The 14937-nt window shown below is 38.4% G+C and overlaps 1 protein-coding gene and 1 long non-coding RNA gene across 5 annotated transcripts in view; one reads left to right on the top strand and one right to left on the bottom strand.

Moving 5' to 3' along the window:
• IL7 (interleukin 7) overlaps nt 1–12557 on the bottom strand; it is a 52593-nt gene extending 40036 nt beyond the window's left edge. For 3 of the 4 annotated variants that reach the window (XM_045561031.1, XM_045561029.1, XM_045561030.1), the window contains exons 1-2: nt 11999–12557; nt 6436–6572 (exon numbers count right to left, since the gene is read on the bottom strand). In XM_045561031.1, the coding sequence (XP_045416987.1) occupies nt 6436–6572; nt 11999–12008 (147 nt within the window). In that variant the 5' untranslated portion in view covers nt 12009–12557. Of the gene's footprint in view, nt 1–6435; nt 6573–11688; nt 11920–11998 lie in introns of those variants that run through there. The other variant, XM_045561032.1, reaches the window with a different exon arrangement.
• Nucleotides 11416–12922, top strand: LOC123644764. Its single transcript, XR_006737250.1, has 2 exons — nt 11416–11592; nt 12299–12922. It is a non-coding gene; the product is annotated as an uncharacterized LOC123644764 (long non-coding RNA).
• Nucleotides 12923–14937: the final 2015 nt, after the last annotated feature.

The following is a 14937-nucleotide window of genomic DNA, read 5'->3' as shown; positions in this document are numbered from 1 at the left end:
ATGATATTGAAAGTTATAAAAGTCTATTATAATGTATTAGTCATTAGATCTTATAAGCTCATAAAATAAATACAGGACAGCCTGTTTGTACCTACAATTAGACTGGATTAATCCTAGAAACTGGCCATTTCTAGCAGCCTTTATATTTAGAAACAGTCTCTGTTCTGGTAACTAAGAGTTACATAGTTCGTCCACAGGAGTTACTTTAGATAAAATAATATTTATGAATAAAGTAATATTGTATAACATCTAAAACTAGTTCATATTAGATATCAGAAAGTACTTGACACTTGATTAATAATAAGTTTCCAAAGAAATGTGTTCAAGAAAAAATGACTTTTTCTAACCTATCTTAAATGAGTTCTGGGTTCTCATTAGTTTATTATTTTAATTACGATTCATATATAATTTATCAAGTATTTGAAAAACTATGTGTAAGATATTGTGCTGATACTTTGTGAGATACAAAGATGAATCAAACATAAAATCTGTCCTTCATATGCTTAGAGGGAAATAAGACACATTTGTGACCTTGAATTGAGTAATGGTTTTCTTGATATGACATCAAAAGCATGAGCAACGAAAGAAAGAATAATTCAACTTTGTCAAAATTAAAAAATGTTTGTGCTTCAAAAGACACTATTGAGAAAGTAAAAAACTAAGGCAAGGGGGCAGAGCAAGCTGGCCAAATAGAAAGGTCCGAGGATTGTCCCTACACATGAACACCAAATTCAACAACTATCCATGCAAGGAAAGCACCTTAAGAAGAACCAAAATTAGGTGAGAGATCACTGTACCTGGTTTTAACATGATATCAAGGAAGGAGGCACTGAAAAGGTCAGAAAAGACAGTCTTACGTTGCCTGCACTACCCCTCCGCCACCCTCCAGCAGTGCTGTGCCTCCCAGAGTGGAGAGAGACTCTGTGTGGGAGGCGGGAGAGGGGTATGTGGTGGTGGAGAGTGAAGTGATTATGGGACATTGCATTGGAACTCGGGGCTACCCTATCACAGGGGAATACGGCAGCACTGGGAAAGTCAAGTCCCAAATAAATGTTCACTGAATGAATAGACCATCACACCAGGATTGCTATTGGAAGGCAGAAGCTTGTGGACAGAGAGCATAAGCAAAGATTTGGCTCTGCCTTTACAGACTAGGTAGCCCTGGGCCTCAGATTCTTCCATTGTAAACTGGAGGTAGTAAGATGCCTTTCTCATAGGAGTGTTCACACATGGAAGGCCCCTAGAAAATAAGAAGCATTAATACTAAAAAGTAATATTTAGAGAATATTAGTATTATTATGGTCTCCCTGAGACTTAAACACTGTAATGTCTGTAAAGCATCCAGTACACACTCAGTGAGTGACTAAATTTGCTCTACCAATCATGTTGCTATGACTAATTCATTGTGACTTTTTTTCTCCTCCCCTCAAATTTATCACCTCCTATTCACAGAAAACATTTGTAAGATTATCATGGCACTACTCAGTTGGATTGACTAGCTGTGTACTCCTCCATGTCTTGTGAATTAATCTCCTTAAAAAGAGTAGACATTTTTTTTTTTTTAAATAGTATCATTGTTGCTGCTGTTGTTCCTGTTCTTGTGTATGTTAATGAGATAAGCTCTATTATATTTTTTTTTAAAGTGCCATGAATTTGTTGAATAAAACTCTACTTCTTTTGGATTTCCAGTGGCATCTTTTTTTTGGCAGAGCTTTACACATGTATATTTATTTATAAAAGCTGTTGTTGACCTAATAGTAGTTGGTTCTTTACTCAGATAATAAAATTAAATGGGAAACAATCAACTCAAAAGATTAGTTCAGTTGCATCATTTAATGCATACCATATCAAAAATAGCAAGAAATATAAATGGGGCAATTATCATTTATTGTGTACCTTTTTTCTTGTCAATTACCAAAATCAGGGACTTCTGTGGTACAATGTTCAATATCACCTTGAATTTCTCATATTCCTCTAAGAGGTACAATACTGAATTCCCCAAGCCATCATGCCACTACAGCATAAGCGCGTAGAGGAGATAGTGGGATGAAAAGAGGAGACAGATTAGAAAATTTCTCTCATTTTTTTTCAGCATTTGAGAGAATTTTTCTTTGCCATTTGGGGCTTCATGCTGATTGAAAAGTGCTGGTTGTCTATTATACCAATACATCACATTGTATTGCAATAACTTTTAAACCTTAAAATAAATAACTCTTGTAGGTGACATGATTGTCTATGTAGAAAATACCAAAGAACTAACAACACAACAAACTTCTAGAACTAATAAGTGATTATACTAAGGTTGCAGGATTAAAGTTAACATACAAAAATCAATTGACTTCCTATATGCCAGCAATAAACAACTGGAATTCAAAATTGAAACACATCACTTATAATAACATTAAAAATATAAAATATTTAGTTATAAGTCTAACAATACATGCACAGGATTCATTTAAGGAAAAGTACAAAACTCTGATGAAAGAAATCAAAGAAAGATCTAAATAATGGAGAGATATTTCATGATAATGGGTAGGAAAACCCGATATTGTTAAGATGCCAGCTAAGATGTGAGTTCAGAAATCTCACTAAAGCTGACATACAGATGGCAATAAGTATCTTAAAAGATGATCAACATCATATGTCATTAGGTAATTAAAAATTAAAACAATAATGAAATACTACAACACAGCTATTAGAATGGCCAAAATTTAAAACACTGACATCATCAAACGCTGGCAAGGATGGAAAGCACTAGGATCTCATTCATTGCTGGTTAGAATGCACAATGATAAAGAAACTTTGCAAGATAGTTTGCCAGTTTTATACAAAGCTAAACATAGACTTACCATATGATCCAGAAATTGTGTTCCTAATTATTTACCCAAGTTAAAAATTTATGTCCACACAAAACCCTGCACATGCATGTTTATAGAAGCTTTATACATAATTGCTGAAAATTGGAAGCAACCAAGACATATCCATCAATCAGTGAATAGATAAGCTGTAATATATCCATTCAATGGAATATTATTATTTAGCAATAAGAAAAAATAAGGTATCAAGCCACAAAAAGTCATAGAAGAACCTTTGATGCACATTGATAAGTGAAAGAATTCAGTCTAAAAAGGCTACATACTGCATGATTCCAACTGTATGACATTCTAGAAAAGTGAAAAATACAGAAATATAAACAGATCAGTGGTTGCCAGGAGTTCAGGGCAAGAAAAGGAAGGATGAATCAGTGGAGCATAGGGGATTTTTAGGGCAGTGAAACTATTCCGTATGATACAGTAATCATGGATACATGATTTTTTTAAATTTCTTTTCTTCTGCTGGCTTTAGCTTTGGTTTTCACTTCCTTTTCTAGTTCCTTGAGAGGTGTCATTAGATTGGTAATTTGTGATCTTTCTGTCTGTTTGACATAGGCATTTAAGGCTACGAATTTTCACCTTAAGACTACTATGCTGAATCTCATCGATTTTGGTAGCTTGTGTCTCCTTTGTTGTTCAGTTTGAGAAATCTTTTGATTTCCATCTTAATTTCATTATTGACCCAATAATCAGTCAGCAGCAGATTGTGTAATTTCCAAGAATTTCTGTAGAACTGTTTCTCTTGGAGTTGATTTCTAGTTTTATTCCACTGTGGTCTGAGAAGATACATAGTATGATTTCTACTTTTTTGAATTTGTTGAGACATGTTTTATGGTCTAAGATAGGATCAATCTTGGAGAAGGTTCCATGAGCTGATGAGAAGAATGTATATTCAGTAGTTTTTGGGTAAAATGTTCTATAAATGTCTGTTAGGCCTATTTGTTCTAGAGTCCCATGGAAGTACAGTGTTTCTTATTTATTTTCTGCTTTGATGGTCTGTCCAGTTCTGTCAGTGGGGTGTTGAAGTCCCCAGTAATTACAGTGCTGCTGTTTATCTCTTTGCTTAGAACTAGCAGGGTTTGCTTTATGAATCTGGGAACTCCTGTGTTTGGTGCATAAATATTTAGAATTGTTATGTCTTCTTTTGTTAATTGTTCCCTTTACCATTATATAATGACCAACTTTGTCTTTTTTTATTATCGTCAATTTAAAGTCAATTTTATACAATATGAGAATGGCTACACCTACTTTCTTTTGGTTTCCACTTGCATGGAATATTTTTTCCCATCCCTTCACCTTGAATCTATATGAGTCTGTGAGTTAGATGTGTTTTCTGGAAACAGCAGGTAGTTGGGTTGTATTTTTTCATCCATTCATCCAACCCATGTCTCTTGAGTGGGGCATTCACAATGTTCACATTGATTGATGGAATTGATATTTGAGATGTTGTTCTGTTCATTCATTGGGTAGAATCTCATTGCTTTGTTTTACCTGTTGTATTATCGTTTTATATGACCTCTGAGCTTTAGCTTTTGGGTGGTTTTACTCTGGGTGTGGGAGTTGTCTATTGTGCTGTTCCATGTATAATGCAGTTCTGAGTGTTTCCTACAGGCAGGCTGGTCTTGACAAATTCCCTCAGTGTTTGCTTGTCTAGAAAGTCTTTATTTCTTCTTCATATATGAAACTTAGTTTTGCAGGATACAAAATTCTAGGCTGGCAGTTGTTCTCTTTAAGAAGACTGAAGATGGGGCTCTAATCCCTTCTGGCTTGTAAGGTCTCTATTGAGAAGTCTGCAGTTAGCCTGATGGGTTTTCCTCTGTAAGTTACTTGACGTTTTTGCCTCACAGCTCATAGGAGTTCCACCTTCATGGTGACTTTGGCCAGTCTGATGACTATGTGTCTTGGTCATTGCCTCTTTGCAGTGAATCTCCTAGGTGTTCATTGAGCTTCTTGTACCTTGATGTGTAAATCTCTAGCAAGACCAGGGAAGTTTTGCTCAATTATTTCCTCAGATAGGTTTTCCAGCCCTTGTGCATTTTCTTCTTCACCCTCAGGGATGCCTATGATTCTTATATTTGGCTGTTTTACATAATCCCATATTTCTTGTAGGCCTTGTTCATTCCTCATAATTCTCTGTTCTTTATTTTTGGCTGACTTAATTACTTTAAAAGCATTGTCTTCGAGCTCTTAGATTCTTTCTTCTGCCTGGTCTAGTCTATTCTTAAAACTTTCCACTGTGTTTTGTATTTCCTTAAATGAATTTTTCATTTCCAAAAGTTCTATTTGGTTTTTTTAAATACATTGATCTCTTTAGTAAATTTTTCATTCATTTCCTGAACTGTTTTTCTGATTTCTTTGAGTTGGTTTTCCATTTTCTCTTAGATTCCATTGAGATTCCTTACAATCCGTATTTGGAATTCTTTATCTGTCATTTCAATATGTTCATTTTGGTTGGTATCCATTACTAGAGAGCTGGTGTTCCCTTTTGTGTGTGTCCTTTTCCTTTAATTTTTCACACTTCCAGAGTTCTTTCACTGATTCCTTCTCATGTGGGGCAATTGTCACTTCTTATTTTTGGATTTTTTTTTTGTTTGTTTAGATGGGGCTTTCCTTTTCTTTCCCCCTCACTTGTAAGGGACTATCTGTAGCATATGTTGGTTAAGAATCTTGGGCTTTTCTTGTGGGTGCTTTGATGGGGGGTCTAGGTTCTGGATGGATGCCTTGGCTATGGATATCCTTAGTGTGGTGGTTTTCTCAGTTGCTAGTTGTTTGTAGGCTGTAGGCCATTATGTTATACATTTATCAAAACCCATAAAACTCTACAACATAAAGAATGAACCTTAATATCAACTAAGAACTTTAATAATGGTGTATCAGTACTGGTTTATCAATTGTAACAAGTATAACACATCACTGCAAGATGATGATAATAGGGGAAACTGCGGAGGGATAGGAAGTACATAGGAATTCTGCACTTCCTGCTCAAATTTTCTGTAAACCTAAAACTTCTCTAAAATGTTAAATCTATTAATTAAAAAAACTTTGTCCATTGCAAATAAAAAATTAACTCAGAAAATTATATATTACACATAGGTATAAAATATGCACACATATGCATACATATGCATGTACACATATTCAAGTAAAATATTAATAACTACACATCTCTTTTTACCATAATTCTTAAGTGTTACACTCTGTTATTTTCCCTCTCTTAATGTAGTGTTTCTGCATGGACTAACAAGATAAACAGGAGGTAAGGAAATGGAGGCATTGATGCTGAATTATGCTTACAATCAATTTGGTAGTGAAGGGAAATGGGACCGAAATGGATAGTTGTGGGAGTCTTAGGGTCTAGGAAAGAATTATCTTTAAAGGACATAATGATACCAACTATAAATATATATACTTGGTGGCTCAGTAAATTTTATTCTGTAGTTATTTCACTTTCTTGTCAAGAAATATAGATAGGTACTTGGTTATAAAACTGCATACCAAAAGTATATTTAACATTTTCGCAATACATGAAAATGTTAGGGGGAAAAAAAAACCAAATGCATACCAATAACTCATCGATGCTGATCATTAGGACGCTCTCATATTCTTTGCCATCTTGACCTTCAATATCACAATCAGATGATGCTACTGGCAACAGAACAAGGATCAATGGAGGAATTCCAAAGATATACCTAAAAGAAACTAAATTTAATAGTAAATAAGAATGAGTTAAATGTGGTCTCATATTACATTTGACTGCAGTGTTTCAATGGACTTGATCACTTATTTCTAATAATTTTTAGAATGCAGCTCAGTTTTGGAGTAATGCAGGAAGAGCCCCCAAAGTTGAAATTACATAACAAAGTGGGACAGCATTTGGCATGTAGATTTCTTTCACTTTTTTTTTTTTATTTTGAAATTACTCTTTGGGAAAGAGTAAAAGGGATGTAATGAAATCAGAGAATGCTTGCTTCTGAAAAACACTCCAGGGTGTAATGACAATTTGTTCAACTGGGTTTATGTTGAACATCACTGTATGAAAATACAGCTACAGGTCAAGAGGTATACTACAGTTTAAGGAGTTACATGTCGTTTGAAATTTTATGGTGTATGTGCAATGGTTCCCCCAACATTTTTGGAACCAGGGACTGGGTTCATGGAAGAGAGTTTTTCCATGCATGGAGTGGGAGGATGGAGGCAGAGGTCAGGTGGTGATCTGAGCAAGCAGGGTTGGGGCGGTGCAGTGGAGCTCTGCAGCCCAGTCCCTAGCAGGTACGGGTCCTTGGCCCAGGGGTTGGGGACCACAGATGTATAGTTCATGATAGTTTATTTTTGTAAAACGTTACGGTAGTCCATGTGTCCAGTTACTTCTTGGGGGCAGCGCTGTGGGAGGTTAATCTTCATGGTACTGCACTGTGTTTATGTTCTTTCTTTTTAAACCTTAAAGGGTTTACATTTCCCAAAACTCTTATAAAGTCTACATGTGCATTTTGGGACTTCTCTCCCTATTCTTTTACTATCTTCTGTTTCTAAATGCTCATGGACTCATACTCTTTTCAAACACAGTTCTGTCCAGATTCTTGCCATGTTAAAGAAGCTCAATAAATAAATTCACATCCTGGTAACCAGTGATTTATATCTGTTTTTGATAACCCTTTCCAATGAAGGGCAATTGTCCAATCAAAAGAAATAAAATTATAAATGGTATTATTTTGGGCAGTTATGATGGAAAGCCAGTGATTCCCAGAAACATTAAAATCTGGTCATATAGGGACCTATTTCTTCATAAGCCTGCCGTAGTGTCTTGTTTGCATCATTCTGTAAACTCCTGAGTTACAGTGACAATTCATTTCCTCTGAATTTCCCAGACGAACTTTAACTGTACTTGTTGAGTGCAAGACATTTCATTGGCATGTCTTCTCTGATTATGAGTGCAAACAACACTGCTTTAACCTCAAGGAACTAATATTGTGACAACAGCCTAATGACTGTTAAAGATACCATAAAGTTCCCAATAGCATTGTCACCTATTATATAATTATCTGTCATATGAAAAATCAGAAGTACTCCCCAGTAAATTAACTGACCCATACTTTTACGATTAGAGAACGTTGGCTGGGTAGCAGTTATTGGAACAAAGATAAATCCTGCTTTTCATGTTCATATGTGACTGACAGTTGACATAGTAAGAGAAAAAAATTATCTTGAAATGAGACAAAATTGTCAAAATCTATCCATAGCTCTGCCAATAAATGCCCATATGAATGATAAGCAAGAATTCATTTAGGCGATTAATAATGACGATGCTAGTGACCTTTAATTGAGTACTTTCCACATACCAGGGACTGTTTGTTTATATACATATATACACACATAAAATATGTAATCTCTAAATACCAAAAGAATCCTTCAAGTTAATCTCATTATAACATACAGAGAGTAGGTGCCAGGTCTGGATGCAAACCTGATTTTGTCGCCTCACCAGGATTTGATCAGAAGTGTTCGTATCTATTGAGAATGTGTAATCACATTGGTCTTCTGAATGAAACCCACTTCTGTGTAATATTATTCAATTTTTCCTCTCTCTTCTACTGCTGTTCCTTCATTCTAAAGATCCTCAAACAATTAACTGCTAATTATTTACAGGTTCTAACCTTGTAATTAGATTTGTATAGATTGTATAGAACCAAACTTTTTATTTTCTCTGTCATCTTACAGGTGTTCAAAAGGTATACTTGGAGAGGAGTAAGTGATGATAAAGGAAAAATTATGTGGTATTTAACTTGAAATGAGCTTAAAGGAGAATATAAGAAAATAATTAAATACTAAAGAGATATTTTTGCCATTATTCTAAATGTTATTTCAGAGATCAACCTTTTATGTTTTAAGTGTAATTGTTTTATTTTTTATTAGCATTAGCTGTCTTCTTCACCCCAGTTTTCAGCAATAAGTGGTCCTAAAATTCACATCAACCTATTCATTCACTGCATGACATTTTGTCAATGCTTTCCAATGATGGATTGGTGGAAAATTCAGTCTTTTTGTTTGTGTGTTACAACTGGTTTCTCAATTCTACCACATAATTTCCCTTGCCTGTAAAGTGTACTCTGTTGTTGAGTACCATTGTTGTTGTTGAATAATTAGCCCCAGATAGACCAGGGCAATGCAAAGCACAAAGGGTTTGCAATATGGGGACCTGAGATTTTTGTCTTGGTATGACAGTGGGGAGTGTGACTGAAAGAGTGACACAGCATCTTTTAAGCTTCACTTACCTGATCTCTAAAATTAAACCTTTACACTAAATGATCTCTTAATATCACTTTCAGCTCTTAGGCACCTTAATTCTAAGAATCTACCTGGCCATCCAAATCCAGAAACTCTTTAGATTTGAAATGACCTCAGGGACAATGCTGCAAACACACTCAGGGCCTGGGACCCAACGTCTTAGGTTCTTGGCTTTCTCGTTAATGATGTATAGTTTGGTCTGCAATTGAAGTCCTTTCTCTCACATCAAATAGAAAGTAACATATTAAGATTGTCTGGATTGAGAGTGCTTTTGACATTGTTGTCACAGTCAACCCTGAACTTTTCATTAGGTTACAGAAATGATAAACCATAAGGAATAATGCAAGGCAAGTGTGGGCTTGTGGAATTGTCTTTGGATCTCCTGAAGGGATTGAAACTGGAGAATTTGTTTTCAGTAGGGAATTTGGTTAAACCAGAATGATGGCTGTCTAAAAATTCTTGTTGGTTTTTATTTAAGCCAAATAATACATTCAATCCTCAGCTGCTTAAGTTATGGGGTCAAAGTGAACATAAATAAATTGTTTTATACAGTCCGTCAAATCCAGCCTTTTATCAGTCTTTAAGATCAATGTTTACTGAATGTTCATGACATAGACCTATTTTCACTGGGAATTTAATTCTATAACCATTTCATATAACCATTTCATAAGGTAAGTACTATAAGTTATTTACATTTTACAGATGGAGACTCTGGGGCACAAAGAAAATTTTTCCTACATATAATGTATCTAGTAAGAGCCGAGATTCAAATCCAGATTTGTCAGATTGAAGAGTCTAGAAACTCAGCTTTCAGCTGCTGGACTATTCTGCTTCCTATAAAAATAACTGTGTATGTGTAGTCAAGGGGAATGCACAAAAAACACCATCTTCGTCTGCATGAACAGCAATAATATACTTCCTGATCAAGCTATGAAACTGCATCATGAGCTCTTACTTCAGAAAAAAAAAATGACATTAAATATTTGTTCTCATTACAGTAGGTTAGGTGTCAGGGGTGAAACCAGAAAAAAAAAATCTCACACACAAGTGTCATTATAACGTGTATGTTGGTCCTATGAAATAACTTTTGCCATTTTTAGGATATTTAAACATTGATGTGGTACAGTTTACAATTCTTTTTACCTGTTCTGGCTTTCTAATTTTTCTCAGTTCCCTCTCCCTCCTTCTCCCTCCCTCCCTGCCTCTCTCTCAATAACTATTCCACTTTTCAGTCCTCAAATACGATGAAATTAACCAAACCAGATAGCATAGTTGAAGAACACATAGTAAGTCCTCAACTACTTCAACTCCCAAAAGAAATGGGAAAAACAGGTGTCAAGAGTAACCTTATTCACCCTCTTGATGGAGCTTAATCTTGTAGAGAAATCTCTTGAAACAAAATGCAGAAAGCCACTCATTATAATCATTACTATTAGAATTTTAATATTTTGTCTGCTAATAATAACTTATGGTGAATGATTAATATAAACATACTGTAGGAAATAAAAGCTCTTTGTTAAAAATGCACACTCTAGCTTCCAGTTCTTATTTTTCTACTTTGGATCAGAGGCAATTCAAGGCTCAGGACGAGAAGGGATCCAGAAAGAAGTAATTGCAAGAGAACCAGAGGCACTACAAAAAAAAAAACAGGGATGTGTTCAATTTCTAATTTTATATTAAATTCCTACAAATCGTCTTCCAAAATTGTCTTGGGTATCTTCCTCCTCCCCCTACCTTTATTTTGTTACAGATGCAGTACTCCTCGGTTATATCAATTCTTGTTTTTTTAATACCTATGGTAGGGAAAAAGACCGCTTTTGATCTGAGTAGCCAGGAGAGCGCACGGGGAGGAGCAGTCAGTTCCCGATTCCCGCACCCTCCCCCACTGTCCTCTTTGGTTGAGGAAGTACTTACTATAAAACATTCCAATTCCCTAAGCGGATCCTCTCCCCTCACATCCCTTTTGCCCCTTTTTCCTTCTAGTAATTTTTTTTTTTGGGGGGGGGTCTTTACATTGGCCACAAGGCTGCCAACGGAGTCCAGCCCACCTCGATTCTGCCTTTGTACATTTTAAATCCGTATTCCGCGAAAATAAAATATATGAGATGTCAGCAAGGGTCTAGAATTTAAACTCATGACTAATCCTGCCTCCATCAAGGAGCGAGCTTGTAGGGAAAACAGAAACTGGCCCTTCTCCGCGCCAGCCCCAGGGCTTGAGTTCCCAGCAAACAGCACAAGGTACAGCCCCAGTCGGAAACTCCCAACCTTACTCGGGGGGAAACACGGGGTTTTCCGGAGACCTGTCCCCTTAGGGTTTAAAAGCACGTCCCGTGGGAGCTTCGCTTTCACTTCTCTAGGGAGTTCGGAGCTGCAAGAGCCCAGCTGCTCGCCAAAGCCCGGCCGCCTCCGTGAGCGACTTGGCGCAGCCAGAAACACGGTAAGGGCGGGCCGGGCGCCGGTTTGGCAGAGGGCAGCGCTGGCTGGGGGCAGACAGACAGACAGACAGACTGACTGACAGAGAACCGCCGGCTACCTCTGAGACCCGGCTGCAGGCAGCCGCGGCTGAGCCACGCGGAGGCTGCAACGCTCGGTCTGCGGACGGAACGCAGGCGTCGGGGACTGCTCCCAATCTGCCAGGCGCAGCAGCCAGGTGTGCCTATGGCCACAGCACTCGGGCGCAGCTGGCAGCCGCCCGTGGGAGAGCCGGTGCTCTCGGCAGGTCCAAAGTGCAAGGCCGGGCTATTCCCGGACGTGCCTTGCCGCGCGTCCCGGCAGCGCGTCCCGGAGTGCCCCGGCGCGCAGGGCGCGCGAACTTGGGCGCCGCGCGACAGAGGAGCGCTTACCATGGAACATGGTCCGCGGGAGGGGGGCGTAGTCATGATGACCGCAACTGCAGCAGGAGCAAGTTCTCACCGCCCATGGTCACTCCCAGGACCCGGTCTTCCGCGGAGTCGCAGACAGCGGTTGCCCGGTAGGGCGATCTCTGCAGCTGGTTCCTCTCACCCTCGCCGCGCCTGCTGTTTCAGCCATCCCGGGGGGGGCGGCACACACCGCGGCCAGGCTCTGCGCTTTGCCTTTTCCATAACTTCCGTAGGATCCGCCGGCGGTGTACTTTCAGTTTCTACTTTGCACTTGGTCTGCAGGTTCAGTCTTTGGGTTTATCACCGCACCGGCGGGCCTACACCGCCTCCTGTCCTGGCCACCTGCTTCCCAAGCACCTGGACCTGGACCAGAGGAGGGCGCGAATTTCCAAACCACCGCAGGAGAAACGAGCCTGCTTTCTGAATCAGAGCGATTCGGCGGCGTAAAAAGATTTGTCAGATGACCTCTAAACCACTTGGCAAACGCTGGGCTACTGGATTGCTAACATGTCCACAGAAGCCACGAATATGCGAGACGCAAGCTGGACTATTGCAAGTGGACGCCACCGAGGAGGCGTCGCAGCTCCTGCCGCGGATGTGGTGGACGATGCCAAGTCGTCTTGTAAAAAAAGGAAGTGAAGAATGATTAAGAGGGTCACGCCCTCTGCCCCTCCAACCTCCCTAACCAGTCTCTTTCAGCCCTGTCTTCTGTACATGCACCTGCTCAGGTAGGACCTCAAGGAAAAATAATCCTGCGGGTCCACCTAGCCTGGTAAGTGGTATCTTTGGAAAATCAAGCTGCAAATTGAGTGGAGGACACCGAAACTGACTATAATAGTTAATAACTGTGACTTCCACTTGCATATTTATGTGAATTGGTTAATAAATCACACTGTCTGTCTTGACTGTGTGTCTCTGAGGTGTTAATTTTTTCCTAGGTCTGAATTATCTAGGTCTTTTCTGCATTATTTGGGTTTCTGATATTCTGCAGAAACCTCGCTTAGGTCCATTACATTGGATAATGTAAACCAGTAACAACAACAGAGATAATAATAACGGCTATCATTTATCTCACATTTGCTCTCTGCCAGTATTGTGCTGAGCATTCTACGCATATCGTCTCATGCAAAACTTTCTATGAGGTTTTCTTATCTGCACTTTACAGATGTGAGAACTTAGACTTCCCTAAGTGACTTGTCAGAGTTCACTTAGCTAACAGAGTTTGAATACAAACCTGCTGCATTTTGGCTCTAGAGTCCATGCTTGGAAATCCTGTTATAAATCCTTGTGAATAATGCAATAATGTAGACACTGACGCCAGAAGGGAGACATAAGCGTGTGGGTGTGCCTTTGCCCGGGTGTGGCGACCTTAGGAAAGGTTTCTGGAATTCCTACCTGAATAGCAATGAACTTGGGGCTGATGAAGAGCATTCTATATTCTGTCATAGCGTGAACAAAGAAGAGGAAAAGAGGAGGCAGGGAGAAAGAAAAAGAATAACAATGAATTAGAGAGTGAGACAGAGTTACTCAAGCCTGAAACTTGGATCTCTGAGTCCTGTTTTAGTCTCACTTATTACATCCAATCTATAGGCAAGTCCTGCTTGCTCTACCTCCAAAATAAACCCTGCAGGGTGACTACAGAAGCTGTCTAAGGAATCTTGCAGCGTTCACTCTTGCCAATAGTCCCCTCATTCTCCTCAGAGCAGTGGGATATCTGATTACAATTCCCACCCTTTTTGTCACTTCCCACTCGGTACCAGGCCCTCAAGGTCCCGCTGCCCTTTTTGATCGCTGCCCCCTCATACCTACCTCATTGTGTTCCATCAACACTGGCCTTTTTCTTCCAGCCCAGCTTATTTTCACTTAGAATGAGCTCCAACACATGGCTGGCATTTAATAAGTATTGCTCAGTGACAGAGTAAGAGAGAATGAGTGAATGAGAATGCATGAATGAATATGTGTGCGAGAGAAAGTGTGTGAAGACAGAAGGGAAGTAGAAGGAAAGAGGAAGAGAATGAGGGGAGCAAATGAAAACAGAACACAGAATGGAGTGGGAAAAGCCAAGTATTTCCATTTGACTAAAACCTAGAGTGAAGGTGGAGAAGAGAGAGACATGGGACTGGAGTGGCTTTTAAAAATAAATTCTATAACTAAACACACCTAGCTTGGGGATTTAGTTATTTAAAATCCCTGACAGCAGCAGCATTGAAGTATATAACTACTTGTAGTCGTCACATTTTTTTTTTTTTTTTTTTTTTACTTTTCAGGGTCAAAATAAAAGACCATTCATTAATAACTTAAGAGGAAATCCATCTTCTTTTTTGTTACAATCACCACAATGCCTGGCAGAATAAGGGCTTGTGCATACCTGAACTTTGGGAGAGCATCAGGGGAAATTAGAGTTCTGGGAGAGGAGATGTAAATTTCTCGCTGGACTCTTCCTGTAAATTAAAGCATTTCGAGTGTTTACGGTTATGTGAAAACGGGTCCATTCTAACTACATCAAGTTATTATTTTTCTAAGAGGGAATAAATATCATTTGGAAAAAATTCCAAAATGAAGTCTTAAATTGGCGTTTGACATTTTGATAATCTGAATGCTATTTTTTATAAGACAGATGGACAGGGAAAATGTTTTATAAATTTTATAAATGTTAATTTTTCATGATTAAAGAAATGCAGTGATTACTATTATGTTTGCTCATAGACTCAATAATTTATGCAGAAAAGCAAACGAGACAAAATAGTATATAAATTCTATGAATTATAATCAAAATATTAAAAGGGAAGACAACATTCTCAGAATGATGAATGAATATATGGAATGAATATATGATGTCAACTTAAATAGAAAATTTTTGTATAACCAATGCTTAATGTTCTATAATCTTCAATCAAAATAGTCAATTATTGTTAACCTAA

Source organism: Lemur catta, chromosome 9 (genome assembly GCF_020740605.2).
Source record: "Lemur catta isolate mLemCat1 chromosome 9, mLemCat1.pri, whole genome shotgun sequence".
NCBI lineage: Eukaryota > Metazoa > Chordata > Mammalia > Primates > Lemuridae > Lemur > Lemur catta.
Note: the sequence above shows the minus strand (reverse complement) of the source record. Positions and strands in the feature narration are given on the sequence as shown.